The sequence below is a fragment of the Colletotrichum orchidophilum genome, assembly GCF_001831195.1.
Source record: "Colletotrichum orchidophilum strain IMI 309357 chromosome Unknown Scaffold_47.1, whole genome shotgun sequence".
Lineage (NCBI taxonomy): Eukaryota > Fungi > Ascomycota > Sordariomycetes > Glomerellales > Glomerellaceae > Colletotrichum > Colletotrichum orchidophilum.
Window position 1 is genome coordinate 256198 of NW_019173003.1, and position 27921 is coordinate 284118.

At 51.0% G+C, this 27921-nt stretch overlaps 12 protein-coding genes across 12 annotated transcripts; 5 read left to right on the forward strand and 7 right to left on the reverse strand.

The window, feature by feature from the left end:
- Window positions 1-2471: 2471 nt before the first annotated feature.
- Window positions 2472-3158, forward strand: CORC01_06378 (uncharacterized protein; the record flags this gene model as incomplete). The annotated part of the gene is made up of 2 exons (XM_022618019.1): window positions 2472-2561; window positions 2658-3158. The coding sequence occupies 2 exons, from the start codon at window positions 2472-2474 to the stop codon at window positions 3156-3158; spliced, it is 591 nt and encodes a 196-aa protein (XP_022475532.1).
- Window positions 3159-3689: 531 nt separating this feature from the next.
- Window positions 3690-5759, reverse strand: CORC01_06379 (amino acid permease; the record flags this gene model as incomplete). The annotated part of the gene is made up of 7 exons (XM_022618020.1): window positions 3690-3729; window positions 3788-3937; window positions 3988-4809; window positions 4862-4892; window positions 4961-5393; window positions 5461-5474; window positions 5528-5759. The coding sequence occupies 7 exons, from the start codon at window positions 5757-5759 to the stop codon at window positions 3690-3692; spliced, it is 1722 nt and encodes a 573-aa protein (XP_022475533.1).
- A 1103-nt stretch (window positions 5760-6862) lies between these two features.
- On the reverse strand, window positions 6863-7173 carry CORC01_06380 (uncharacterized protein; the record flags this gene model as incomplete). Its single annotated transcript, XM_022618021.1, has 2 exons — window positions 6863-6949; window positions 7045-7173. 2 exons carry the CDS (start codon window positions 7171-7173, stop codon window positions 6863-6865), a joined length of 216 nt encoding a protein of 71 aa, XP_022475534.1.
- A 1897-nt stretch (window positions 7174-9070) lies between these two features.
- CORC01_06381 (carbonyl reductase) lies at window positions 9071-10084 on the reverse strand (the record flags this gene model as incomplete). The annotated part of the gene is made up of 3 exons (XM_022618022.1): window positions 9071-9576; window positions 9645-9944; window positions 10024-10084. The coding sequence occupies 3 exons, from the start codon at window positions 10082-10084 to the stop codon at window positions 9071-9073; spliced, it is 867 nt and encodes a 288-aa protein (XP_022475535.1).
- Window positions 10085-11008: 924 nt separating this feature from the next.
- On the forward strand, window positions 11009-11966 carry CORC01_06382 (uncharacterized protein; the record flags this gene model as incomplete). The annotated part of the gene is made up of 3 exons (XM_022618023.1): window positions 11009-11541; window positions 11802-11848; window positions 11917-11966. 3 exons carry the CDS (start codon window positions 11009-11011, stop codon window positions 11964-11966), a joined length of 630 nt encoding a protein of 209 aa, XP_022475536.1.
- A 1063-nt stretch (window positions 11967-13029) lies between these two features.
- On the forward strand, window positions 13030-14935 carry CORC01_06383 (amidase; the record flags this gene model as incomplete). The annotated part of the gene is made up of 3 exons (XM_022618024.1): window positions 13030-13331; window positions 13415-13912; window positions 13969-14935. The coding sequence occupies 3 exons, from the start codon at window positions 13030-13032 to the stop codon at window positions 14933-14935; spliced, it is 1767 nt and encodes a 588-aa protein (XP_022475537.1).
- An 889-nt stretch (window positions 14936-15824) lies between these two features.
- On the reverse strand, window positions 15825-17072 carry CORC01_06384 (uncharacterized protein; the record flags this gene model as incomplete). Its single annotated transcript, XM_022618025.1, has 2 exons — window positions 15825-16511; window positions 16569-17072. The coding sequence occupies 2 exons, from the start codon at window positions 17070-17072 to the stop codon at window positions 15825-15827; spliced, it is 1191 nt and encodes a 396-aa protein (XP_022475538.1).
- A 257-nt stretch (window positions 17073-17329) lies between these two features.
- Window positions 17330-18570, reverse strand: CORC01_06385 (uncharacterized protein; the record flags this gene model as incomplete). Its single annotated transcript, XM_022618026.1, has 3 exons — window positions 17330-17938; window positions 18015-18079; window positions 18129-18570. 3 exons carry the CDS (start codon window positions 18568-18570, stop codon window positions 17330-17332), a joined length of 1116 nt encoding a protein of 371 aa, XP_022475539.1.
- Window positions 18571-19001: 431 nt separating this feature from the next.
- On the forward strand, window positions 19002-20213 carry CORC01_06386 (uncharacterized protein; the record flags this gene model as incomplete). The annotated part of the gene is made up of 2 exons (XM_022618027.1): window positions 19002-19921; window positions 19979-20213. The coding sequence occupies 2 exons, from the start codon at window positions 19002-19004 to the stop codon at window positions 20211-20213; spliced, it is 1155 nt and encodes a 384-aa protein (XP_022475540.1).
- Window positions 20214-20502: 289 nt separating this feature from the next.
- On the reverse strand, window positions 20503-21495 carry CORC01_06387 (uncharacterized protein; the record flags this gene model as incomplete). The annotated part of the gene is made up of 1 exon (XM_022618028.1): window positions 20503-21495. One exon carries the CDS (start codon window positions 21493-21495, stop codon window positions 20503-20505), a length of 993 nt encoding a protein of 330 aa, XP_022475541.1.
- Window positions 21496-22420: 925 nt separating this feature from the next.
- On the reverse strand, window positions 22421-23449 carry CORC01_06388 (uncharacterized protein; the record flags this gene model as incomplete). The annotated part of the gene is made up of 3 exons (XM_022618029.1): window positions 22421-22470; window positions 22810-22866; window positions 22954-23449. 3 exons carry the CDS (start codon window positions 23447-23449, stop codon window positions 22421-22423), a joined length of 603 nt encoding a protein of 200 aa, XP_022475542.1.
- Window positions 23450-24669: 1220 nt separating this feature from the next.
- On the forward strand, window positions 24670-27693 carry CORC01_06389 (uncharacterized protein; the record flags this gene model as incomplete). Its single annotated transcript, XM_022618030.1, has 2 exons — window positions 24670-25204; window positions 25268-27693. The coding sequence occupies 2 exons, from the start codon at window positions 24670-24672 to the stop codon at window positions 27691-27693; spliced, it is 2961 nt and encodes a 986-aa protein (XP_022475543.1).
- Between the last annotated feature and the right edge of the window lie 228 nt (window positions 27694-27921).

The following is a 27921-nucleotide window of genomic DNA, read 5'->3' on the forward strand; positions in this document are numbered from 1 at the left end:
GTACATCGGCGTACTGTTTGATATAGCTGTAAATGAATTAGCAACGGCCAAAAAGCGGATTGGACCCGGCAGCGTAGAGCACAGGAGCAGCTCACCTGATCCTTTCCTGGTAGTCTATAAGTTGTTCATAGTGTTGACCATGGTCCGAGCTCGCACGAAGCTCATAAATAATCTGACCATCAAAGTACCCATGGGAGATGTGGTTATTTTGTTGACCAGCTTCTTCCGGTAATAGTGTGCTCTGGTGACTGGGGTTGAATAGTTTTTTGAACCGCGTGGACCATGAGTTGTCGTTCGCTTGCTCAGCCGCAGTGAAAACCTGGATGCCGCTGATGACTTTAAGGTCGTCTTCATCATGAATGCAGCTGCTGGAATTGTCGCCGACAGCAATGGGAGTACCACATCGTTCAGGCCCCTGCCATGTCCAGGCTCTCAGCCTGAGATTGTCTCCCTGTTGAAACTCAAGCCGGGCTGAGGTATAAGTTCCTTGCTGAGGTTGACAGCCGCCCACAGGTATGTTAACAATGTCAAAGATTGCTGAAAGACAGTTGGGAGCGTCATTGAAGAGGAATACATTGAAGGCTTGAGTTCTGGCAGCAGCCAAAAAGACCGATACAAGGAATAGCCGAAGCATAGTGACTGTTTCTAGGTGCTTAGGTATAGAGCAGGGTAAATACTTTGTTGCAAGATGCGAAGGAAAGATGCCAGCTTCTTGTTTTAGAGAAAAGGGACGAATAAGTATGGTTCAACATGAGATTCCAGAGGGAGTCGTGAGAGCGTTGGTCTTTATAAGAACTAGTTCTGAAGATGGTGGTCCGGTGGTGAGATCATTCACTGGTGATCATGGGGTCTTTAGACAATCGACGGATGCGGCAATGACAGAACGGATATAAATCATTGTGGCAACCGAAAATTGAATGGATTGGGGCGTACGTGGCGAGCTGTGCCCACGAACAAATGTGAACCGAGCTGGATGTGAGAAACATAGTGACATATTTAGTGAAATGAGAAATATATAACAAGGTTTGGGCCAGACCGGATTCAGCTTGCAAGGGAAATGACTGGAGTTGTACATACTCATTCCAAGGTAGAATGACATTCGATTTCATGACGACGCCGTCTAAGCCACATCACTCAGCGGGATTCCGGGAGATTTCAATGTCACATCACATTTATTCACACCCAGGTATCTTTCTTCAAGGCTTAATAAACTATCCAGCCCTAGGTCAAACCTATCTAGAGTTCTTACGAGAAAGTTATTAAATCTCATGCAAAGCCATCACATTTGATGATGAGTGCTAACCCCAGTGAGCGAAGGTCTTCACCGAGAACGCCCTTGTGAGCAGAGGTTATTTTTTCACCCTTGATTTCGTAATACACCCAATAATTCGTCGGTTCCTTCATTGTCACTATTAGATCATTGACAACATTCACCCATCCTCATCTATTATGGAGCGCCTGTTTTCAGCCAGGTCAGCCAGCCACAGGTGTGCCAGTGGACGTGACTCTACATTACCGTACTTTTAGGAGAAGACACCGGACAACCAACACCAGATTCAGGCTCTAAATCCCAGTTTGTCACATCACTGCTCAAGTCGCAGCGTCATCAGGAAGGAACTCATCACAGCGGGGTAGCCGGCCACTAGACTCTAACACAAGGTGTAGAACGGCTTAGTGCAACGGCTGAATTGTAGCTGAGAGAATCATCAGCTCACTTCCCCGCTTCCACTAATTACTTGGCTTATTCGTTCTTCGACGGCCTAGAACATTGATTATCTCTTCTAAGGTGCATGCAGACATGAGTTGTCGCATTGCATGCCGTATGCGTGCACCCGAATATGCCATCTATGTCTATCACGTCTAGTCTCGTCACATCTCGCCACGCAAGCTTTCACCGAGCTTACATGGGTGCTTGAACTAATAGTGATTGCCTTCAGCTGAATTTTGAGGTTACACAAACCGCCAAGAAGAACGTCGCTGTATTCCTCCATTCAATCTGGTGGTCTCTTGAGACATGAGCAGACTGTGGCTACCTGGAAAACTCGCTATTTTGGACAACCAACCAGTTGACGAAAGAGCTGTCTATCCCAGTGCCACGACGGATACCCGAAGTAGAAATTGATTAGCACCCAGTACAGAGAATGTCGTCAGATAGAAATGTAGTAGAAGGATAACTCGTTATTTCTGCAAACGGTAATGTGCCGAATCGAAGCATCTTCTGAGTCAATGGCCTGAGTCGAACACCAGCCGCAGGATGGCCGGGTGTGTGTTGAAGCCATGTGGACTGCCATGGTAGTCCAGATGGACTGAATACTTGGAATAATCGGAGCTTGAGGTTCTCGCAGACGTAGCTGACAGATTCTCGTTATATAACGCCGTCAAGCCGCCACAATCAGAGGTTTATTTTTCTCAGATCTTAACACTTCAGTCTCTTAATCTCAACATTTCCCTCGACTCAACAAAGCGCAAAGATGTCCACATATACGGTCAAAGTCGATATCGACGAGAAATGGGTCAAGAAATTCAACAAGGACAGCACAAAGCTCTGCTTCTCTCACGGGGTCACAGACTCAAGCGCGGGAGCCAAACCTAATTTCAACGTTGTCGGAGCTGCCACGAGTAGGTGACCTGATTATTTTGCTATTCGACTGATTCAGATGCTCACAAGAACACAAGAGGTGACCCAGAATGTTTTTCTCAAGTGGACCGACGTCTACTCCATCGCTGCTGGTACGCAGGAATTCTCTGCAGGCACCGAGGTAACTGCAATCACGGACAATAAGAAGATTGAGTTCAAACAGAGAGTTGAGCTTGGCCCCGAATTTCTGCTCGGCCCACCCTTGCCCGACGCGGCGCTTAAAGACGGCCAATTCGCATTCAAGAACAAGGTTGAAGCTTCCGCCTATCTTTATAAGAAGATCAGCAAGGACGGGGTCGATGTAGTGGCTCCGTTCTACGTCAGCATGAACGGCCCCAACCCCCCTGGCAGCAGCATCTTGACGCCCAAGCCCATCACGAGACTTTACTTTGCGAATAAAGTTGAAACCGGATCTATGATTGACGACTTTCAATCGGAGACCATCGATGTTGATTTGACTGGCAAGGTCCACGCTAGCGTCAAATATGACGTTAAGGGAGATTGGTCGCTTGTCGCGTAGTTGATATGCTGGTGTTTTTAAGAGCGAATGCTTCCTTCGACGGATAATAATTGCTGGACACGTAATGGGCCACGGATGGAAACGAGTTCTCAAATTGTCAAGCTTACACTCCCTCAGTTCTTTAGGATGATAATGCGGCGTAAATAATAGTCGCTCGTTGAAATACAGCATGAATTTGATCAAGGCTGCATTGGAAACCAAAAGCCCGGTCCGATACCGAGAGGAAAATGTGAAGTCTGAAAGATTCTCTCTGACGGTTTTCTAGAGGGTCTTCGGTTCTATGTCAAACAATAGGGCTAGCATCACCGCATCGTGGTAGGATCCTAGTTTCAGGGTGCCGAGCCTCGCCAAACCGGACTTTGGGGAGTTTATCTGACGGTATATGTGTCACTTCAACTGGTTTACCATCAGGGTGTTTTATTGGAAATAACCCTCAATTGTGTCATGCTCTGCCTACGGGATATCTAGACCTCTCCGTCTTCGACGCCGGTCGGTAAGGCAGTTGATGTACATGCCAAAACCTGAGCGGTTTTACCCGAAAAGCTTGTCGAGAATCTTTTCAAAGATATTTCTGATTTTTTCCATTAGTACCAAATTGGGGGAATCTTCGGTGAAAACGGTCAACTTACTTCGCAGGTGTGGGCACGAAGGTCCTCTCGTACTCGTCAATCTCCTCTTTGTTACGGTACAAGTCGACTTCTTCAGGCTTGAAGATCTTGGTCTTCTTGAGAAACTTCCAGCCAAGGTATAGTACCGGAAATATGCCGACCATGGTGTATCTAGAATCTTGTCAGTTATGTAGGCCAGCTAGAGGCGAGGACCGGCTCACGAGAAGAGGAAGTCGGGGATACTCCAGTACCCATCCAAAGGTAGGAAAACGGTGTATCCCCCAACAAAGGTCATGATAAAGGTGCCGGTGAGGCCATACCAAGCAGCATACGGCTGGAACCAGGCCTTGTACGGAAGAGTATCACGACTGATACCCTGAGCCTTGAGCGCACGGTAGAAGCCCAGATACGCTGTGCACATGCAGGCGAAGTTGATCAGCTGTGAGGCGGTGACCAAGCTCACAAACCAATTCAACACAACAGCCGTGTTTGCGCTTAGTTGAAGGAAGCTCAGAAGGCCAATGAGTAACACGGCAATAACGCAGTATACCGGCACGCCCTTCTTCGTGCACCTCTTGAAGAATGCGGGCGCCTTTCCCTCGAGCGCCAGACCATACAGCGAGCGCGAGGCGCAGTAGACGTACGAGTTGCCCGCGGAAAAGGCAGCCGTGAGGACCATGGCGTTGACGATGTGTGGCAGGCCACTGATTTTGAGGCGGTTCATGGCGACGACGTAGGGAGAGGCCGAGGCGCCGGGCTGGCCGTCCTTGAAGGCGCGAGTGAGCTCCTCGTCGTTGTATGGTACGAGGATGCCGACGCAGAGGGAGCCGAGGACGAAGAAGGCAGTCAGGCGGTAGAAGACGGCGTTGAAGGCGCGGGGCATGACCTTGCGCGGGTTCTCGGCCTCGCCGGCCGCCATGGAGACGTAATCGGGCCCTGCGATGGTGAAGGAGGCTTGGATGAGGCATTGTAGGAAGCCGAGGAAGCGGCCGAGGGAGCCACTGTAGTAGAGCTCTGTGAACGCGCCTGGATCATGCCAGTATCTAAAGCAAATCAGTCGGGACACTGGATGGGATCGGAGAGAGAGATGCTTACCGGAAGCCGAATCTGTCACCGAGCGGATTTCCTAGAGACTTGATTAGTGTACTGATTGGGGACATCGAGCGAGGTAATGTATAAAGCAAAGTAGCGTACCTCCCAGCATGACGATGAACGTAAAGATGATGAGGCCGACGATGAGCAAGAACTTGCCAAGCGCCGCCCAGAACTCGGTCTCGCCGTACCACTGGACCGCCATGACATTGATGATGCCGTACAAGACGAGGATAATGGCGATGATGCCTCCGGCCGGGACGACGTCGCTCCAAAAGTGGATGATGAGGTTGCAGGCGACGATCTCAAAGGGGACGAGGGCGGCTTCGAAGACGAAAAAGTTCCAGCCGGCCGCGAAGCCAAAGGCCTCGTCGACGTAGCGGCCGGCGAAGCGGATAAAGGGACTCGAGATTGGGAGGTAGGTGACCATCTCGGCCATGCTGAGGGTCACAGCCAGGATAAAAGTGCACCAGATTGTGAAGGCGAGGAATAAGCTGGCGGGACCGCCGTTGAGCAGACCCCTTCCGATTTGGACCTATGACTGTGTGAGTAATTCAGATATGATGTGACCTCTGATCGACTTGGGCTTCACAGCAACGTACGTAAAGAGCGGTTCCTACGTTGAGGGTGAGATGAGTTGATATTCGCAATACAAGTCGGAAGACATACCAATTGTGCCGCCAATGCCAATCAGTTGAATATGGCGCGATTTGAGCTTGCGGTGGGTGTGGTCTCCCTTGTCGCCGGAATCGAGAGAAGAGCGGAATCCGACGTCCAAGGGCTCGCCATACGGCTCGCCGACGCCCTTTTCATCGGGGAAGCGACCGTGTTCGGAGTAGCCGCCGCCGTAGTTCGGGAGACCGTCGCGGTTCCCGACGCGCTCGATGCCCGTGGATGACATGGTCGGTCGGTCGGTCGGTCGGGAGAGGGGGAAGATGTGGGGGATGAGGCCCGCGTTTAGTGGGGGATCTCGGCGCGGCCTCGTTTCGAAAGGATTCGGAGCAGCGGGCGGAGAAGAAGGGGGTGAGGGGTTCGACGGACCGAGTGCGCGCGAGTGACGGCTTGAGGGATGGTTGAGGATATAGTTGTAGCCTTGGAAAACTCACGACTATGTGAGCTTCCAATCACCAAAGGGCTTTCAGAAGAAGACAGAAGAATTGGACTTTGAATTCCATGAGGGTTTCACTCTGCACACAAGCACTCAATCGATGTCTCAGAGTCTGGTTTTGCTCTTCGCTTTGGAGCAAGTAGGGGAAAGCCGCATGAAGGACGAGAGCAAGAAGAAGAGCGAGAGAAGACTGAGGAGCTTTTGGTGTTTGACCAACAATGGGACTGCAGATTCTATTTAAGAAGAGGCTACCAAAGATTCCCAGAGATCAGGGACCGCGTCAATTACACTGCAGCGTTGCAGCGGGCAGAGGGGCGGGAACAGTGGGGGTAAGTGAGGGAGGGGTGAAGGACTGAAGAGGGAGGTCTGCAGCAGAGTGGATATTTGTGTACTAACCATGCCCAACATGGGATGGGCCCGAGGAGGTATGCAGGAGGAGGAGGATGGAGAGGCGACTGGGGGCATGGGGGAAGATGGGGGCGGCCCAACTTGTCCCTCTCGCGAATGGCTCCCTCTCTTGTCCTTTTGTCGGAGTTTATGGCGTACAATCTATTGTATCTATACTTCTAATCAGTAAGTAGACTGTAGCTGGTTTAGCTATCTAGTAACGAGCGAACTTTTTTACCATCGTGGTTGGCAGTAGAAGTGGCACATGCCTTTTGGAATTGGCTGCGCGGATTAGGCTCTGCACGAAATGTTTCCAAGTCTCGGCAAGTTGACGGTCCCTGAATGCGAATCTGCAGCGCGAAAAGGGACTGGCCAGAGATCGAGAAACGACAAGGTTTCATCCACAAACGTTCGCGAAGGGGAGGGGTACAGATACCTGGAGGGAATGTCACCATCTGTACTCCATACCATGATGCTTAATGACGCGGCAGAGGAGATAAAGAGTCTTATCAAACCACCAAGAGCCCTTCGACGAGTGTTGTGCGATGGGCACTTTGGTTACGCCGTCGGTTGGTGCTGTCTGATCGCCCAGATAATTGCAGGTGGGAGAAATAGAACAAAGAAATACAGGTGACGGACAGGCCACCCGGTTAGGTCAGCTGCAGCTGTTTGGTCTCTGCAGGATGCACATCGCTGTCTGTGAGATACCGATAGTAGCACTCGGTCTATCTGAACCGGTCTGGCTTGCATGCCATTGACAGCAGTTCGAGATTATTCGTCGGCGCGTCCCATGAGCTTGGCATCGGTGTGTCCGGTCCATGTTGAGTGTAGTACAACCATACGACTGGAACAACGAGGCATTTTCATTCTGAGTGAAATGAGACTTTCGACGGGCGATTGGCTGTTCATTACGTGCTTCGTGTGGGTGAAGGCGCCGTTCCTGCTGCCGTTCGCCGCGTGGGTGGGTAGATCCGGTTTATTTGAACCACATACCAGGTCCTGGGCTCTGATGAGATGTGATTGAGCGATGTTGGGATGGACTCCTTGAGCCAAGACAGAGCGAAGCTTCTTGGGGGATGGTAGACAGGCAATGAGGCAGCCGGGGGGACAAAGACCTAGACGGGTCTCATCGCGATGGACAAGCACATTGGCGACTTGGCTTTGGGGTAAACAACACTCTAAAGCCGCCGCGGTAGGTGAGATATCTGCTCCCTCATTGCGCAGGTATCTGATTGAGTAAGAGTCTTCGTCTACTGAGCGTTCGCATCCCCCCGCCTCCCAGAGAACATGAATTCCACTCACATTCCCCGATTGCGTTACCGCAAGTTTTTGATTGTGCTTCTTGGCAGCTTGGCAGAAATATGAAGCCAATGATTTGCCGTAGAGAGCCGGTTGGGTTCCCTTGGCAGATAGAAGTCGCAGTCTCTCCTACGTCACGTTATTGAGCAGCGATAACTGCTCAACTATTCTCGGGCATATCCCATTGCGCGGCGAAAGACGGATTAACACGTTGTTCCCAGTGTCGACGGCATGGTATGTCCGTGCCGCCGTCAAAGTCTTGGCCCTCCAGAAGGTAACGTAGCCACGGAACTGAGATGTTTAAGGTAAAGACTGATTGGTATCATTGGTCCAAATGCGATTGACAAGATGAAAGCAAGCCACTATTAGTGACCCAGGGAATTGAATTTGGCAGCAATTGAAATACGTGGCGAGAAGAACGCCGACCGCCGGGGGAGCCTATGGACTCGGGCCGGTTTCGTGTTCCTATACGTAGAACATCCAAAACCTCGGGACGGAATGGTAATTCCTTACCACCATTCATCACAGAAGGGCTCATTCGGCCATTAAGGTACCGAACCATAGTCTCGCGGAAGCGGGTGTCTACATGTGGCGCAGGGTCGTCTGGCGCAAGAACCGCGCGCCGCGCTGAGAACCTTCAGGTTTTTGGCGGCGCCCAGGGCCTAGGGCCTAGAGCCGCTGCAAAGTGCATGGTCATGAAAGCTAAGGAAAACCCTCCGCTAGAACTGCAGGGCAATTCCTCCTTATTCCACCAGCAGGGCCACACTCAAAATTTCGATACCCATTTTCACAAGCTCAACTGATTTGAGCCTCTTGACAAAATGAGACCAGCCGCTCCTGATTGAAAGTATGCTTGAGAGTCGATGACTTCTTACTGCAAGTAGACGTGTCTGTACAAGGACTTGTCATTTGGTAACTGCCGGGTGACCAGGCGACATGGCATGCAGGGCTGATTAGAAGTCAATTACCGACATCAAGTGCATCGAATAAACTGTTCGGGTTTCTCACTTTAAGGACATTCTTTCAACCACATCATTCTTTTCTCTGTGTCTAAGTTTACACTGTTGAGCTCTGTAGACTCGTCAATGAGCCGAGAGCAAAAAAGCGATGTGGAACTCCTCGGTTCCAATCACGGCACACTCCGCTATATGTAGCAGCTTTCGTTCCCTGAGATCAGCAACAAGCACCAACCAGATTGGTCTATTAGTCTAGTTGGTTAGGACGTCGGATTCTGATCTTGGAATTTCCGTAGGCCCAGGTTCGAATCCTGGATGGACCTCATTCTCTTTTGTCTCGACCGCAAAGTCAACAACAGTAAATAGTGTTGGTTGGCCTTTTCCATTTTGACCAATGTTGTGTGTGTGTCCGTCCTTCTCGCAGGTTTACTTACCCAACCAAGCGCGTCCCGGACCATACGTTCACCACCTGGCGGGCTGCTCATCAGACCAATACCCCCCACTCTGGCGTCCAATATCCGCAATCGCCAAATACACAGGAGTCTGCGCGCCCTCATCCGGCGTCTTCCTGCCACGGCCCCTTGTCATATCCGTCACCACATACCCGGGATGACACGAGTTAACAAGCAACTGGCGTCCCTCGCGCTGCAACTCTTTGGCGATGGCCCCAGTCATGCCAATCTCGCCGGCCTTGGAGACCGCGTACGCCGCGCTAGGCCACCCTTGCTTCTCATGAGTTCCCTCCTCAACCGCGGCAGCAAAGTCCTTCATCAGCTTGGTGACGTCCGACACGGACTCCGCGTTGCGGAAGCGCTGCTTGATCTCTGGTGAGTACGAGCTCAGGGACCCCGACACGGATGCCACGTTGACGATGCGACCGTCCGGCTTCAGGATGGGGATCCAGGCCCGCGTCGCTTCGAGTGTGCCGTAGTAGTTGCATGCTAGGGTATTCTTCACCACGTTTGCGTCTTAGACCATCTACAGTCAGCCGCCTTCGCGTTCAAGCAAGTCACTTCAGTAAGAAAACCGAGCTTACCGAATCCTTGCATGGCGATACCTGCGTTGTTGATGATAAAGTCAACGCCGTAGGGATGTTCCTGTTTCAGAAACGAGGCGAAATTCGAGATACTGGATGAATCTGAGATGTCGAGCTGGTGGTACTTGATGTCCGCTGCGCCACCGTGGGCAGACAGCGCCTGGGCCTTTTTGAGGTCTGCATCGTCCTGGATGTTGCTCAGCGCCTGCTCGCCGCGGGATCTATCGCGCGCAGTCAGGTAGATGAGTAGCGAGCCATTGTTGATGTGAGAATTTGGGTATTGCAGCGCGAGCTGTCTGACTGGGAGGCAGGGCAGTAGAGGTCAGCGGGGTCACATGCAGCCAGGATGGTGCGATTCAGGGCTTGGTTAAGGCCCTACCAATTGCGTATCCGATGCCCTTGTTGGCGCCAGTAACCACACCGACTCGTGAGTATGTCATTGCAAATGGTGTAAGTGCTTGTCTTTGGGTCTCGTTGATGAGGTGATAGAGTGAAAGCGGCGTGGTTTATTCGGCAAACTGTTCTCATTTGTACGAATTGTTCACTGATCCATGACATCACCAAACTAAGTCAACACCCGTCTGCACATTAGTCATCGCGCACTTGAGTTTCTTTCTGTTCTCCGTTTCACAGGCTTCATCAGATGGACGAACCACTTTCACCAGCCGTACACGAACAAATTGGGCCGCCTCCGAAACCCATTGTTCCGGCCGCAACCCGGAGAAGTGGAGGCGCGGCTCGGTCCCGGCCGGTCCGGCCTGGGTTGCAAGTATTAAAATGGCTTGTGCCACTCACACCACCGGCCACTCTCTGCTTCGACCACTACTTCGATTCACCGATTCACCGATTCAATGCCTACCCAACGACGTACCCCGCGTTGAATGATTGCGTCGGAATATGTGGCGATCCAGGCGAGATGGAGGTTTTGACCAGTCGAGACACCGAAATATGCACTTGGATGCGTAGCCTGATTCCGGAATAAGCCGTGATATGCTTGATGCAGCATTACAAGGTGCATTGCGTGCAGCTTGCATAATTAGAGGAACTTGCGATTGGCATCTCAGGGTGCAGCATGCAGCGAGACAGAGAGCCCATCGTTCCGCCCAAGGTGGCTTTTGGAAGGGCAAGCCTCACTTTTCCTGGAGCTGTTAGCCTCCAACAGCATCAATTGACATGCAGGACAACACGTGTGGCGTGTGGAATTCGAGTCTGCATAGGATACGGGGAAGGGTTACGCTGAAGAGGGGTCATAAAAAGCTGTGGCTTCTTCTACCTGTGGTTCGTTTCGTTTCGTTCTGTCAGGAGGCTAATTTTGCTTGTGCATTTTATCTATCGCTGTACAGTCAATCCAGGATCCGCTCAGAATGGCCGAGGTTCTTGGCTTTGTTGCGAGCTTCGCAGCCCTCATCCAACTTGTTCAATACGGGGCAAAGTTTGCCGAAGCTTTGTACCAGTTTTCGGAACAGAGCGGTTCCCCGACCGAAGAGATTGAGCGATTCGCGCTTCAAGCGTCTACATTCTCATTTGTTATCAGCACTGCTCACTGTTCCCTCGATCAACATTGCAAGAATTATCCCGATTCTCCTGTTCTTAGGTTTATCTCAACAAATGGGGTACTCTACAGCATCAGCTACCAGTCGGATTCGATCAAATCGCGACTTAGAAAAGCTATCAGACGGGTCAAAAACCGTCTAGGGAGCAAGAACGTCGTGTTCAACTTCCTCAAGTGGTGGTACCAGAAGGATTCCATCAAAGATCTATTCCCAGAAATGGAGTGCATCAAAACGAGTCTCCAACTGCTCCTGGCGACGGCACAATTCGAGATTGCCAAGTTGGAGCATAACGATCAGGCTTCGAAGCTGAGTCTGGCAGATATGAAGGACCTTGAAAAGTCTATGTATGTTTACCTGGATAGGAAGACTTTTCACGCAATCAAGAGCTCATTTCTGGCCGTGTGATGAGTTAGGTACCGTTTGAAAAAGATGATCAAAAATCAAATGAGAACATTGGTAAAACTCACCGCGGAGGTAGAGAGGGTGAACCAGCGTACATCGGCTGGCACGTACATAGGCTCGACACTATCCATAGGCTTAACCCAGGAGAGCCTTCTTCAGCTGGGACTAAGTATAGTTGAAAATGGAAGCATTCCCAAGCCAGTCTCAGCTTCAGCCTCTACATCGATATATTCAATCACCACTATGGAGGTAATGGCTCCCATCACTAGTGTGGAACTTTTCTTTGAAGACTGACGACCTGACCACAGACCTACCAGTCGCCACGGGATATGTCCTCAGCGTCGTCATCATCGGCTCCTCGAAATGAAACAGCCTCCCCAGTTAGACCTGATCGACAGGAAGAACGACCTAGGCGTCTATCGATAGATAGCCTGTATCCTAGGAGGGGAACCCCCTTCCCAGACAGAACAGTGTTTATTGACACGTCATATCACACGAAATCGACCGTCGCAAATAATATATCGCCCGATGGTCAAGCTGATGGCCAAAAAGCAACTGCAGTCATCAACAAAGCTTTAAAAGGCAATGTCATATCAATCCTCGAGGCTCAGAGACTTGGACTTGAGGTGTTACCGTGCAAGGACAACAAAATCACTTGTGTAGTGTTTGACCAAGGAACAATTCAAAGATGTATTGGTAGGGTTGAGATTCAGTGGACACACCACACGGGCAATGCAGCACGTCGGCGAGTAATCACTCTGGACTGCTACGTCTTGGAGAATTGCCATCCTCGGCTGATACTTGGCAAGGAATTTCATGATTTTCTGGAAGAATAGATGCGGACAGTCACTCGGTAAAAAGGAGGTTCTATCTTCCCCTTCTTTCGCGTTCCCTTACTACGAGATATTAGCTTTGTTTATTCAATGTCAAGATGTATAAATCACCTATCACTTTTGGGTTCTTGTCTAGATAATCTTTAATGAGTGAATTACAGACAGTAAGACTGCAGCATGACACAAGGCATTTATTTACCCAAGTACTGACCGGATCGCCCGGGGAACCACGCCCACTCCTCGCAAGACTAGTCAACTAATTAAACCCACGCTTGCTTTTGCGGAGTGAAACTCTCCTATCATGTCCTATCGGTATCACAGCCCGCCCACAAGGAGATGCAGCCAACCATTGACTGAACCTGCGCCCCGCCACAATATGGCAACCCGGATCGGCATCTCGGGGCGGGGCAAAGTTGCACGTCAGCTTATCAGCGTGCGAGGCTTGAGTACAAGCTGCTGATAGGGTACACCGGCTGTGTGGCTGTATGTGCCTTGGCTGTTTCCTCCGCCTTCGGCCAGAGTTCTGGCTTTCCTGTCCTATACCTTGCGTCCTGCATCTAGTTTGAGCAAGCACTGTAACCAGTTATCGGATTAAAAATGTACAAGGCGCATTTTTGGGTTGCCATTGTGGCAGGTCTTGAAGCCTCCTTGGCCAGCTGCACATTAAGCGCCAATCGAAACTGGCCCGGAAACTCGTCGACGACGGTGCCTTCGGTATTCCCGCTGCTCGAAGATGTGGGTTCTGTGGAACTATTCCCGATGTCACTCTGCGGAACTTTCGAGTTGGAAGAGGCGACGATTGATGAGATGCAAGCGGCCCTGGCAGCAGGGACGCTTACATCTCAGCAGCTAGTCGGGTGCTATATCCAACGAACTTACCAGACGCAGGAATACATTCAGTAAGTGACAGCCAGCTTACTTACTATGGAGTTTGCCCTACCAGTGATTCATCAGATGGTATGTACGCTGATGCGCAGAGCAGCTCTATCCTCCAAATCAATCCAGATGTCTTCCAAATAGCTACCAAGATGGATGCCGAACGCAAGGCAGGGAAGATCCGAGGGCCGCTTCACGGAATACCATTCACCGTCAAAGACAACATCGCTACCAAGGACAACATGGAGACAACGGCAGGCAGCTTCGCGCTCTTGGGCAGTATTGTTCCCCGCGACGCTCACGTCGTCGCACGCCTTCGCGAAGCGGGCGCCATCTTATTTGGCAAAGCTGCTCTGAGTGAGTGGGCCGATATGCGCAGCAACAACTACTCGGAGGGGTTTTCGGCCAGAGGCGGTCAGTGCCGAAGCCCGTACAACTTCACCCTCAACCCGGGCGGGAGTAGCACGGGGAGCGCAGTTGGTGTCGCGGCGAATACTATTGCCTTCTCGCTGGGCACGGAGACGGATGGCAGTGTCATCAACCCCGCTGAACGCAACTCCATTGTGGGATTAAAGCCTACGGTTGGGGTGACTTCTAGAGCTGGGTATGTAGAGTGTCCTTGGGAATCACTGGCTGGAATCTTTGCTGATTTCGAGGTAGGGTCATCCCGGAGAGTGAACATCAAGATTCTGTCGGAACCTTTGGTCGCACAGTCAGAGATGCTGTGTACGCGTTCGATGCCATTTATGGCATTGACGACCGGGACAACTACACGTTGGCCCAGGAAGGAAGAACTCCTGAAGGGGGGTACACTCAATTCCTGTCCACAAAAGAGATACTTAGAGGCGCTACTTTTGGACTCCCGTGGAACAGTTTCTGGGTCCACGCAGACGACGAGCAGAGGGAATCTCTGGAGCAATTGCTCAAGCTTATTACTGGGGCCGGAGCGATGATTGTTAATAATACCGAAATAACCGACTATGAGACCATTATTAGCCCTGATGGTTGGGATTGGGACTATGGCACCACAAGAGGCTACGCCAACGAGTCTGAATACACCGTGGTCAAGGTCGACTTTTACAACAACATCAACACCTATCTCTCCGAACTAGAAAACACCGACATCAAGACTTTCGAAGATATTGTTGCATTCAATTACGACAATGACGGAACTGAGGGCGGCCACCCTTGGCCACTTGGCACAGCCGCGTTCTACTCGGGGCAAGACGGTTTTCTGGCCTCGCTCGAATCAAAAGGTATCAAGGATGAGACTTATCTCCAAGCTGTCGAGTTCTCCCAGAAATCGACGCGGAACGGTATCAACGATGCTCTCACATCTTCTAATGGCACAAAATTGGCTGGTCTTCTCGTCCCTCCTGATGTTGGCCAGACGTATCAAGTTGCGGCTCAGGCTGGGTACCCCATGATCACCCTTCCGGCCGGCGTTCGTTCTAGCAATGGGATGGGGTTTGGTCTCGCCATTATGCAAACTGCGTACGGGGAAGCAGAGCTGATCAAGTGGGGGAGCGCGATTGAGGATTTGCAGTTAGCGACGGAGGGGAATCCTTACAAGAGGTCTTTGCCCAAATGGTACGAATACCTCACGCGGAATGTTCCAGTCTTCTGATAGAAGGATACTTTGAAGAGTCTTAGCTCCCGAGTTTCATTGCTACTTTTCTTCTTATGAATAAGTCTATGCATGATTGCCATCAGAGTCTGAGTTGAGCTCCGAATGAATGTGGCCCGCCGCATATGGCGACTTGCTGTCATGAGTTTCGACCGCGGGATAGACTATTACTTACTTGGTCATTATGCTGCAGAAGAAAGCTAGCTTTCCACTATTGAGTCTCTATTTTGAATAAGAGATTTGCCGTGAGCTTCGTGGGAATGATTAGGGGAAAGGCGACCACCTGTTTCTAAGGCAGTCCTCGCCGTTGAATTGCCTCAAGTTCCATAACCTTGACCGGATCGGGGCATAAACCGCACGGTTTCACGCGTTGATTGTGGGACATTCCTTTCGTCTAGCAGGACCACGTCAAAACAGATATTCAGTGCTAGTTGTACTGATTATATGCCAAATAAAAAAGTTCAAATACACATCACTTTCATAGACCTATCAACAAGGCGACCCTGCTGCCCAGGCGATGGTTCTTGATTCCTGGGCGTTTATCACGTCTGTCTTGGCTCCCTCTGGCGGCCCACACGTGACCAGTAGTGCTACTATGTCTAGTCAGGACACTCTCGCTGCTGTCTTGTGTCACTTCTCTTGTGGTTCACCCTTGTCTGAAAATCCTACGTAACTTGGATTGCTACATATCAATACGGATAAGAAACAAGTTATCCATGGCTGATCTCGTCTAGTGCACCAGCTATCAGCGGCGAAGATGATGCCAGAGAATGAAGTGACGCAGCTTATTATGTGATGAGGAGGGTGGACCGCGGCAGTCTCTGTAACTACTTAACTTGGGCCAAAATTCCGTCGAGAATCTTGTCCAGAAATTCATGGAAGTTACTGCCTAGGACCTTCCTTCTTTCAACTCCGCTATGACTCTATCATAAAATCCCAGTTTTCCATTAGTAAACGCTCCACACGTATAAGCCAGAGCCTGGCTCAAGTTGCTACTGAGACAAGCCGAAAGTAGGTTATCTTCACCTTCCGCTGACTTCACCATCTCAACGTAGTTTTGCCGCTCGAGCCATTTTTCCCTCACGCTCTCCTCGACGGGTTGTCCATCTTGGTCGTAATGCTGGGGCAGGTCGAATGACCTGGGCATGACTTGAATGAATTCGGGGAACGCAACGAGCCCCCATGGGACCGTGCAGGCCCCCTCCCAATCAATAACTCCTGTTACGTTGAAGCTAGCTTCGTCGACCATGATATTGCTGTGGAGAAAATCATCATGACACAGAGGAAATGGCCCGTCGTTGTCCGAGGCGAGCTGTTCAGCCATGCCTTTGATCTGCGATGGGAACTCGTCGATGATCTGGATCATTTTTTCCGCGGATATTGGACCTCTCTGCATCATTTGCGTGATTGTTTCCTTGTCACGCTTGAATTCAACCTTGTCAGCCCATGCTTCAAAGAAGGCCGCCGCTGTATCAAAAGGACCGCCGATGCCCGGAATGGGCCCAGACTCGTATCCGCCGTCCTCGCTCCGGATAATAGTCCCAATTTTCGGAAGTCGTATTGACGTTATCTGGATCTACTAAAATAAGTTGACGCACACTCGGGCTGGGAAGGAAGGCTGTTGAGAACGCACATGACACTTGGCGACGGAGCGATAGAAGGTTTGCCGGTACCGCATGGGGATCACACCACCGTGTACTTTGTGACCGCCGAGAGCATCGATAGCAACAATACCGGGTAACACCTCAATGAGCATGTAAGCAGTGTTTGCAGCATTGTTTGCGTCAGTGTCGTACGTGAAGACTTGGGGCACTGGTAAGCTGGAATTTTCTTGAATAAACTGCATGGTTGCGATTTCATTGTGTAGCTTCGTGCTATAAGAAGAGTGAGGCTGGCTTCTGATGATGGGAATTCTGGCTGCCCAGCGAGTCTTGTCGGGAAACTCAAGTTGACGGACCATGTTGTTGAGTCCGCTCGCTATCTGATCCAGAGCCACACATTCTAAGCTGCGATTGGCATCCGAGGCGATTTGACACAGCTGATCCCAGTTGACTTGTTCGAAACATGCGATAGATTGATGATCAGCGTTCTGGAGGAATTCCTGAACTGTTGTCCAGGAACTCGAATCCGCGGCCATGTGGAGTACCAAGAAATCACTGAAATGCTTGTGAGGGGGGTTCGGGTGCCAGCGCTGCAACGGGAGGGTTGCTTGGGGCTTTATAGAGAGCGATTATGCTGGGCTGAATCCTGCAATTGGGGCCACAGCTGTAACAGGTACCTTAATTGGCTGGCACACCGCATTCAGTCGTATGCACGGACTGACGTGTCACACACAATTGAGGTGCACAGCAAGTTTGGCGGTGTGAAATTTTCTCATCTATAATGATGACCGCATTAACCGCCGTCGTTTATGGCCACATCCGGGCTCTGTCCTTTCGGCGCGTAACAGCGACCGGGCCAGGGGCCAGAAACGGAGACGGGATTCTCAGCTAACGGTTCGGGCATTGCGGGAGATAATATGGGACCGCCTCCTTCCCACCGGTGCTTAGTCAAAATGCGACTCTCCATACTAGGTAAGACTCTACTCACTGGTGTATCTTTGGGAGAGCGGACGGGATCCCGAGTTCTCCAGGGCAGATTGACCGTCAGCCCAGGATCAGCGCTATAGCCACGGTCTATATAAACTAGGATTAGGTACCCTCTAAGATGGTCTATTATCGTTAGGCGGGGAGGAAAGTTTGTTGCACAAGGTTGGCATTGCGGATTCGACCGCGCCACGAAGCGGTTATCTCGCCCGATGCTGCAGGATCGACGAAGACCAGAAACTTCCCCAGACCCGTCGCCTACAACTGATCGAGCTGTCTCTGGAAGAATCAGGGCAGTAAGAAATAGGCACGTTCCAGACAAGATGGACAAAAACCAAAATATCCCGCGCCAACCAGGATAGCTGGTAAGAGCGCCGCCAAGAATAGGACCGACGGCCGTTGCAATGTTGGGACTATGCCAAGGTGAGAATGATGTTCGGCTTAGGGTTCGAGTTGGTTGGTGAACTGGCTTACCCAAGTACCAGACCGGATACGAATCTACCACGTTCGGAGGGGGGAGCAATATCGGATACCACGCCGTATCCTATTGCAATGGCGGCTAACCTCCGTCAGCAAAGGGTTTGCAGAGGTGAAAATAGGAAGTTTACCAGCACTCCCAGCATTTTGGAGCATTCTAAGCAAGAACAGCGCCGTCCAGCCACTTTGCAGTGCAAGGCCAACGCTGGCAATACAGTAGACGCTCATCATGAAAAGATACACTATTCTTCGTCCAATCTTGTCTGCTAAATCTACCAGGACTGCTGGGGCGAGACCAGCAACAATCATGTAGGAAGTGATGGTTAGATTGATTTTTCCAACAGATACATGAAGTGCTTGAGATAAGTCATTAATGGCGGGAAAGAATATGAACGATAACAGAGGTGGAAAGGTCGCCGCAAACGAGGCCAGGCAAAGAACGAGAACCTTTCGCTTCTGTGACAGGATCGAATAAGTTGATGAGGCTGCGCCAGGAGAAGTAGCATGGCTCAGCTCTGCGACTGATGGTTGCCCAGGATGCTCCGACGGCACAGCTCGGTTCACGGATACCATCTTCAGGCGTAACTCATCAACAACGAATTGGTATAGAGAGTGAACGAGCCGTGTCTTTGGTCTATTTGCGGACCAGCAAAGTGCGGGTGTTTGGTCTTCGGAAAGCCTTGAAATAGACGTCATTGCGGCATAGTTTATCAACGTAGCATCCAAGTTGGAAAGCCTTGGCAACGCTCTGCCTGATTTTTGGTCATTTGATAACCTGTCCTCACTTTCTGTTGGCGTCCTTGGTATAACTGCATGACGCAGCTGCGTCTCGGTGATTAGTCTGATTGGCCTATTCAGCCAGTCTGTTTGCTCAGCGATAATGCACTGTGAACCCCCTCTTACGTTGCCATCCGTTAAATCCTGTGAAGAACCATCATTACAACAGCATTACAATCACTTACCGTCACGAAGGAATCTCTCTGATTCATTCCCAAGATTGCAGCATGGCACCACAAACCATTGCAGTTATCGGGGGTCTGGATGCCGATCTAGTCATGATTGCGCCTCGTATCCCAGATCAGGGGGAGAATGTTCTAGCAAACGAATATCTGGAGACGTTGGGGGGGAAAGGGGCAAACTCTGCGATTGCAACATACCGTGCTTGTCACAAAAAGTCATTAGAACACACAGGAATTCCTGTGAATAAGGTGACGGAGAAGCCAGCAGGTGGCGATGATGTAACAACCGCGAATACCGAGCTGACCACGTCGGCCTTGGGCGAACTTGCCATTGACAGCCCAGGGGAGGGCAACATACAGGTCAAGATGATCGGTGCAGTTGGTGATGACCGATATGAAGAGAAGTTCATCGTGGGCTTGAGCAATAATGGCGTTGATGCTTCAGGCATCGTGACGGTGCCTAACACACGTTCGAGCGTCTGTTTCGTCATGGTCGAGGATACCACGCGCGAAAACCGGTGTCTTTTCACCTTGGGCGCAACCGCATCCTGGAAGAAAGAGGATTTTATCAGTGCTGAGCAGCTCGGAGGCGGCATACGACCGGAATTGATCGTAGCTCAGATGGAAATCGACAAGGAGATCGTCGAGACTATGATCGCAACTGCTGGCAAAGCCGGAATTGAGTTCTGCTTGAATGCGGCGCCTGCGACTCCCATCGGCAAGCGCTTCTACCGATACGTCACCCACCTGTTGGTCAACGAGTCCGAAGCAGCCATAATGTCTGGTCGAGACAGAGACGAGGTCAACGAAGAAACTTGGCCGGTCATTGCTCGGGAGTTCTTGAACCGCGGTGTCAAGAACGTGGTCATCACACTCGGTTCTAAAGGTGCATTCTACGCCAAAGCGACTGGAAGCAGCCAATGCCCGGCTTTCGATGTAGAAGTTAAGGACACCACAGGTGCAGGGTGAGTTCATTCTTCTGTCCCGAATTCTTTTGTGCAGATATTGACATCGACAACCAGCGATACCTTCACTGGGGCGTATGCATCTGACTACCTGGGCCAGAAAGCCAGGGGAGTTTGGGACATCAGGAGCGCAGTCATTCGTGGGAACAAAGCTGCTGCGCTTACTATTCAAAGTGTGGGAGCTCAAGCCGGCATCCCTTGGGCGGATGAGATTGACAGGTTTGATGCTCCTCGTAAGGTTATCGATGCTGTTAGGTCAAGTTCGACTGCTGAGATTGCTAGCGAGGCTTGAGGAGAAAAATGAGGGCAGGAACGCTAGTCGCTGAGCAACAATAAAGGGTGTACTCGTGAGAGATGATCGGGGCAACTTGATGTTTCTGTATTGAGATATGTACCGGGGCGAGTTATGGATTGAGATGGTGTTTTATTTAAAAAATAAATAAAAAAAAGTAAGTCACAGTATTCTAGCGTCCATTTTGATCCTGCTTCAGAAGCAAACTCCTCAAGAACTCCAGCGCTGATGGCGTTAATAGCGTACTTTGACGACAAGTTACAAATGATCCTGTTTCTTCAATACAGACTTATGAAGCCGACGGACTCTTAGCACCATATGAACGTAGAAGCTTCGCAACATTGTCATGGCCGTTCTCAGTCGCCCACGTCAGGGGCGTCCAACCTTGCAAGTCTGGTGCCTCGAAATCTGCTCCACGATCCGAAAGTATTCTCACAACTTCCTCATGTCCATTCTCGGCAGCCCACGACAGCGGCGTGCGACCGTGTTCCAAATCGACTGCGTCAACATCCGCGCCCAAATCGAGGAGCAGTCTAACCACAGTCTCATGGCCTCTCACCTCTGCCCATGACAGCGGTGTCCGACCATACTTAGGATCAGACAGCTCGATGTCTGCGCCGGCGCCTTGATCGAGTAGCAGCTGTACGACAGCCTGATGACCTTTTGAAGCCGCCCACGACAAAGCTGCCCGGCCGGAGACCCCGTCAGCCGCCTCAATACGTGCACCATTGTCAAGGAGTAACCTGACAGTTGTTTCATGCCCGTTGTCAGCAGCCCACAGTAACGGCGTTTTTCCATCTTGGTCAGCTATCTCAAGGTTCGCGCCCATTTCCAGAAGCTGCCGCGCAGCCAAGTAGTCACCAGCCTCAGCTGCAAAAGACAATGTCGTACGCCCAGCTTCATTTTTAGAGTCAACGTCGCGCACCTCTGGGCTTATCATTCCAATGGAGGTCTGGATCGAATCAAGACCTTTCGACTTTCTAAGATGCGTAAGAACTGGGTCCGTTTCCAGAGCACTTGGGGGGAAAGGATCGTTGTCGCGTTTCCATGAGTTCCAACGTTCAATCCACTCTTCTCGCAACGGCGGTGGTGGATCCTCTGGCGGTGCGTAATCGGTATGTTCTTTGTCCCAGGACAAAGACGTCGCGAAAGAGACCATGTCGTTCCGGTGCAGGACTGACCAAGAGTCCGGAGGTAGGAATGCCCCATCAATGTATTCTCTTCCACTGGGCGGCTGGGGAACCGAGTTTTCATTGAGCGGCCGTCTGGAAGGGTCCTTCATGACGAGGGCTGATTCTGCACCAGGAGTCTCTGGAGTGGTGTTTTCGAGGGATGGCACAGCCAACAAAGACAGTGATTTCAAGTAGGTTGCGATGTGATCAACCACAGCATTATACAGGTGTGTGTGATCTATTCCCTTGCCTGCGAGAGGCCGTAATTTCTCAGGGATTTGCTCACATAGGGGACAAACGAACTTCTCGCGTGGTGCGACTTGCTGTCTTCTGGGAGATAGAGCGTCAAGCTGAGCTTGATTTGGCGCTTTCGACTTTCCAGGATGGGACTTGAGGTCCTGCATGTGTTATCTCCACTGAAGCTCAGTCTTGAATGTTTGCGTTTCTGTTTTCGTTTCCGTGATTTCGTGCTTTAGGTCACAGTACCATACACTGGTGTGTACTTTGCGCATCCACTCTTCCGAATGAGCAGATTCCATGTGAGCCTTCCATTCGTGAAGGCGGGCGAAAAATACCAGAGACTCAGTGCACTCAGGAAACAGGCAGGCGTAAGGCTTGAGATGCTCGTCAACGTGACGTTTCCAAAGCTCTTTTCTCTTTTTCTCCGATTCTCTTCATTCCAAAGGCATGAAACAAAAAGGGCATCGGACACGTGTTTCTCCTTCGACCGCTATTGGTGCCGGAGGGTACTCAAAAGAGTCGTCTTGTCTGGTAGAAATGATGCTGATGACAGTCGTGAGAGCCCGTGGTTTTGGAAGGTGAAGATTCCTAAGTATCGGGGCCTTGGGGTCGGGACGAGAAGCATTCTGGTCAAAACAGAAGGATGGCTCACTCTTCTGTCTCTTGACAAGACCGGTCTAGGTTCAAGGTATGTGTTCTGGTGCTGTTTGAAAGAAGGCGACTTCTCTGGCACGTTTCTGACAGCCAACCTCTTTGCGTGAAGTTTTATCTGCAGAAGCATCCGGCGTCGGACAGCTATGCCGTCTCCGAGTTGCCGACAAAGCGCTTTACGAGCAGCTGGGAACCTGTAGCGGACTAGAAGTGCAATGTCTCTGCGAAAAACGACATCATCCTTCGTAAGCAAGGTTGCGACTGTGTGGTCGAGCTGTTGTGCTGATGCTTTCCTGATAGCTACGGTTATGAAATGTAACCGATCCAGTGCAGTATCGACAGCTCTGGAAGCGTCCTCCCACTTCGAGAGAAATCCCTTTTCCGCTTCTGAGTTCGCCATCGTTGTATCAGAGAGAAAGGTCGATGAGTCATCAGGTTTGCGATAGACTAAGATCCCAGACTGAAGTCAGCAGTAAGTTCGCAAATATAATTTGTTTAAGCAGATATTGATCCGGCCGATTACTTCCACTTACTGCGTTGCACGTTTCTTAGGATCATTTCCAGCAACTCGATGACCATGGAAGATATGTCTGTCAAACCCCGCAATCTTGCGTCTAATGATGAATTCATCAATGAAAGCGCTCCAGTATAGTCTACCCAAAACAAGAAGCTATTACGGAGACCCAAGAAGTCAAATGATGGACGCCGTTGGCTCCCTGAGTTGCCGACGGCGTCTTTGGGAGTAAATGAGCGCGTGAGGACTGATTCCTCGTGCTCGGCCACAACACTATCGAATGAGGCGAGAAACTGGTGGGCGATGTCGAATATGGCTGTTGCCATATCCTCTTGCGCCTGGCCCATGATGTCGTAGCGCTCGATTGTGGAAGTAGTGTAGGAATCAGGCTGTCCGTAGAGCAGGGTGAGACAGGCCCGGGGCAGGGTAAGCGGCTTTTTTTTTTCGAGGGGGGGGGATGGAGGGCTTGACAGGGGCAGGAAGAGGGGTTTCGCCAAGATAGTAAGATATTGATCAGGCTGGGCCTCGGGCACCTTAAAGTAGAAGCAGGAGTGCTTTCTCATCCTGGAGGTGGAGCTGATGCCACCATTGCGCCTCTCATCCACAAAGCGTACCTTTGTCCCCTGTTCATGAATTTCCTCCATTCTCTCGTCATTCATTGTCATTGTTCTGATTTCAAAGCTTCAATATACATTCATCCACAAACAAACAGAAACCAAAGCCGTTTAAAGCTGTAAGCATGCGCAATGCCGGATCTCGGTCTAATTCGTGTGAGGTATGGTTTTCTCCAAACCCTCCACCCGCTTTTCCTTTCCGCAAAGAGCCTTCCGACTACAGAGGGTGCCGACGAAGGCCTCTACGGCTCCATGATCGAGGAGGATGTTGAGCATTTGGAAGAACGAGATCACTACATTGCGAAATGACATCAGACTGAACATCATCAAGCAACAGATGGTCAACATTGACCACTTGGCTGAAGATGATGCAACCCTGGAAGGTCTTGAAGTAGATCTGAAAGCGCTGTTAAAAGAGCTGGAACATCTGATTGATCCCCAAATTCTTTGTTATGAAGGACTCGAAGTAAGTCCTAAACCAACTTCAGGCTACTTAGTTAGTCCCTCTTCTCAACGACACGCGCTGAAACAACCTTAATCTTACTCCAGAAAAAAGCATTTGAGCCGAAATCACTTGCTTGCTTTCCCAAGCTTGTCGTATTGCGAAACCTTCTGCAAGACCAAGAGAAAACTCCACCCGACAGCACCCCTGACGATTCTGTCTCAGCCAACGACGCCGACGCTTCGCCTTTCACGGAGGCGAATATCACCTCTATTCAAACAGAATCGAGTTGGAGTAGACGATACTCGTCCTCAGTGCCACAAGTAGCCAGATTCATCCGGTTTCCCCAGGATGCTGCGAGTATTGAATCATGTCGAAGAACAGTCACCCGTTTTGGAGTGGCTATGTTGAGGATATCGGGCGAGTCGGCCGGATGCCGCCAAGGCATGGGTCTCCAAGCGTCCAAGACATGATGACGGAAGGATCTCATTCATTTCCCCATTGCACAAGGCGCGGCTTTCGTATGTGGAGCGCCAGCGATTGGCCTGCAGCTTCGCCTCGTCCGAGTCTCGTCCAAGTTGTCCCAGCTAGGAAATACTAAGTATTTCGCGAGTTCATCCCTAGTGAGCTGTGAGCCGGAAGGATCGCGCTAAAATCTTATCGGAACATCAATTATGTCACCGTGTTCTGGTTCCGTGTCTGCCTATCAAGGAATAATGAAATCGCTTGTAAGTATGATATAGCTGCGATTCCTCGATGCTTGAGACTTTTACATGCAGAGTTGACGCCGCAACAAGATATTGACCGAGACTTGAGTATCAACATGAGCCGCAAAACCTTTGGCCTCGACGCCTCGAATTTACCACAAGACCCGTACTATCCTCAAGAAGATCCTAAAGGCCCCAGTTTCCTCGACACAGAAGGATGTCTATGTGCTTTACAGGCCACTCCTGCCGGCGGCCCCCCGCAGCCCGCTTGGCAGTGTATTGGAGACCAAAGTCAGGGAAGCGTATACACAATCAGGACCGGCAAATGGTTCAACGCACTCAATGGAGTCGGAAATGCCAACGGATCCATCAATGATGCTTCAAATCCGCCAGACACCGGAAAGCCTCTATTGTGGTTGTCTGGAGCGTTGCGAGATTCGCCGGGCTCCCATGGACTCAGTGTTCACGACAGCGCCTGTACCGGCAAGAATAATACCAGATTCTCGACTTCGTTTTACGAAGCGACGGCACAGATCAACGCAGGTCAGCAGCCATACAGCGCCGCGCCGTGTTACAGACAAGGGGCTGTTCCGATAGAAATTCAGACTTTGGAAAGCTGGCAGGCTGAAGGGTGCAGTCCAGGATTTCTGTGTGAGCATAAGCCTCGGAACTGCTTCGGCTTCTGGTGGATCTTCTTTACTAACTGTAGTGTAGGTGAGAACAATACCGTTAACTCAATACCCCAGTACTGCCCACCGTTGGATGAGTGTCAAATGGCGAGGTTGGCATCATTCACCTGCAGTTTCGACGGCAAGAATGCCGGTATGGGCCCCTTCGAGCCGGTTGTTTGCCAAGCCGGAAACTACTGCCCCGAGGAGAGCGACGGCAAAGTTTCTCTTGTGTGTCCGGCTGGCTCATACTGTCAGCCCGGAGCCGCAACTCCAACGCCATGCTCGGTCGGTAGCCACTGTCCGGAAGGTTCTTCCTTTGAACTGTTCCTCATACCGATCATCATCTTAATCATTCTCGATGTTTCAATGATCATCGGCATGCTTGTTTACCGACTTCGCAAGGGCCTTCGCGAACATCAATCAAACAAAAGTCGGAGACCAACCTTGAAGCGTGGTATGAGCAGCATGAAGGCTCAGATCACTGGGTACAGGTCACTTTCGGAAGACGCCGACCGCGAGATGCTCCCGCTGAGTGCAACGCACATTCCCAACCGGACCGACTCGTACGGAGGGGGCTTCCAGGCCGCTCTCGACCTCGGGTCTGAGTATTCCAATAATGTGCGACCCACTAGCGAGGTGCTCAACCCGCAGCTGATGGCATTTGTCTCCTCGATGCGACGTGCAACGGACGCAACGAACTTTGGTCTCTCCTTCAGTTACACCAATCTCAGTTTCCAGCCCAAGAAGAGCTCCCAGAAGATTCTTCAAAACGTCACGGGGTCCATCGATCGAGGAACTTTGACGGCTGTCATGGGCGGATCCGGGGCCGGCAAATCGACCTTTGTCAACGTTCTCATGGGAAAGACAAAGAACACGGGAGGCACGGTGGCCGTCAACAGCAGTCCGGACAAGTTGAAGCGGTACAAGAAGGTCATTGGCTACGTGCCTCAAGACGACATTGTGCTGCCAGAGCTTACCGTCTATGAAAATATTGCCCATAGCGCAAGGATCCGCCTGCCACAGACCTGGTCCAAGGTTGACATTGAATCTCACGTCGACTCCGTCATTGACTGTCTAGAGCTCTACCACGTGCGCAACTCTTTGGTAGGATCAGTTGCCCAACCTGTTATCAGTGGTGGACAGCGCAAGCGTGTGAGCATCGGCATGGAGTTGGCAGCCGCGCCGATGGCCATCTTTCTGGATGAGCCGACGAGTGGTCTTGATGCTACTGCAGCTTCCTCTTTGATGCGAACTTTGAAGGCCGTCGCGAGGCTGGGAATCACCGTCATTGTCATCATCCACCAACCACGTACAGAAATCTTTGAAAATTTTGATAACCTCATTCTCCTCGGCAACGGTCAAATCATTTACGAGGGCCCTCAAGCTGGAGTACAGGATTACTTTGAGGGCCTTGGCTTCGGGTTCCCAGAACACAGCAACCACGGGGATGTTGTCACCGACATCATCACCGGGAACGGACGCGAGTACAAGCAAATGGGTGAGATTTCAAAACACTCGCTCATCTCAAACTGGTCAGATCACCGCCAGGCTCTCACGCACAAGGAACGACACGCTTCTTCCATCATGAGCAAAAACGGCATGTACGCCGCGATCAAACGTCGCGGCGCGCCGGTGTACAAACAGACGTGGCTCTGTCTCCGCCGTGCCATGCTCCAGCAGTACCGCGCCAAAGCAGCTTTCTGGGCAGAGATGGGACTCGCGGCACTCGCCGGCTTTCTCCTTGGCCTAGCTGAGAATTCGAAAAAGGGCATATTGTTCACGGGTACCTTTAAAGCGCCGTACGCCATCCTGTCAACGGCCGTCGACTTCAAGTCGGCCCCCGAACTGGCTCTGCTAGTCTCCATTGCTGTGGGTCTGGTGTCTGGTGCGCCTGGTGTCAAGACGTTCTCGGAGGAGTTGCTTGTGCATCGGAGGGAGGCTGAAGCGGGACACAACCGGCTGGCATATTTCATTGCTAAGGTGGTCTCTGTCCTCCCTCGAATGCTCTTTGGTTGTCTTCATTTCACGACATTCTTGTTCTTTCTCACGGTACCCGTGATCAACTGGGGTCTTGCTTTCCTGACCAACTTTCTTTACTTTTACTGCATCTACGGATTGGCGAGTATTGTCAGCATGGTAGTCAGGAGAGAGGATGCTCCTTTGTTTGCGACGATGATCAGCCTCATCGTTGCAATCTTGTCCGGCGCTGCCCCTCCAATGGCCAAGGTCAAGGAATGGCACATGGAGTGGCTTTGGCGTTCATCGCCCGGTGTCTGGCTTGCCGAAATCTACTTCGGTCAGCTGGTTTCACCCTTTGGCTATTTGTATGATGTGGAATCAGCTGCAACGGCAACTGGCTTCCACTTGAACTGGTTATGGCGCAACATGGGAGTTTTGCTTGGAATCGGAACTATCTATAGAGTGGTTGCGTTCTTCGGCATGGTTTTTGGGCAACGCCGGCGTAGATAGATCATCTTCTCAATAGACCAGCTCAATCAATTGCATTATAGATCTCGCCATTCTGAATGCTCGCCTAGAGTATGTTGCGTCTGTGTTCCTGAAGCTAGCTCGAAGTCACATAAGTCAACCTCATGCAACCATGGACGTCGTTCATCACGGAAGCACGGCTATTTTTCGTCTAGACAATTCATGCCTACCAAGCACTGTTCAAGCTGGGAGAAATAATGGGGCAACGAT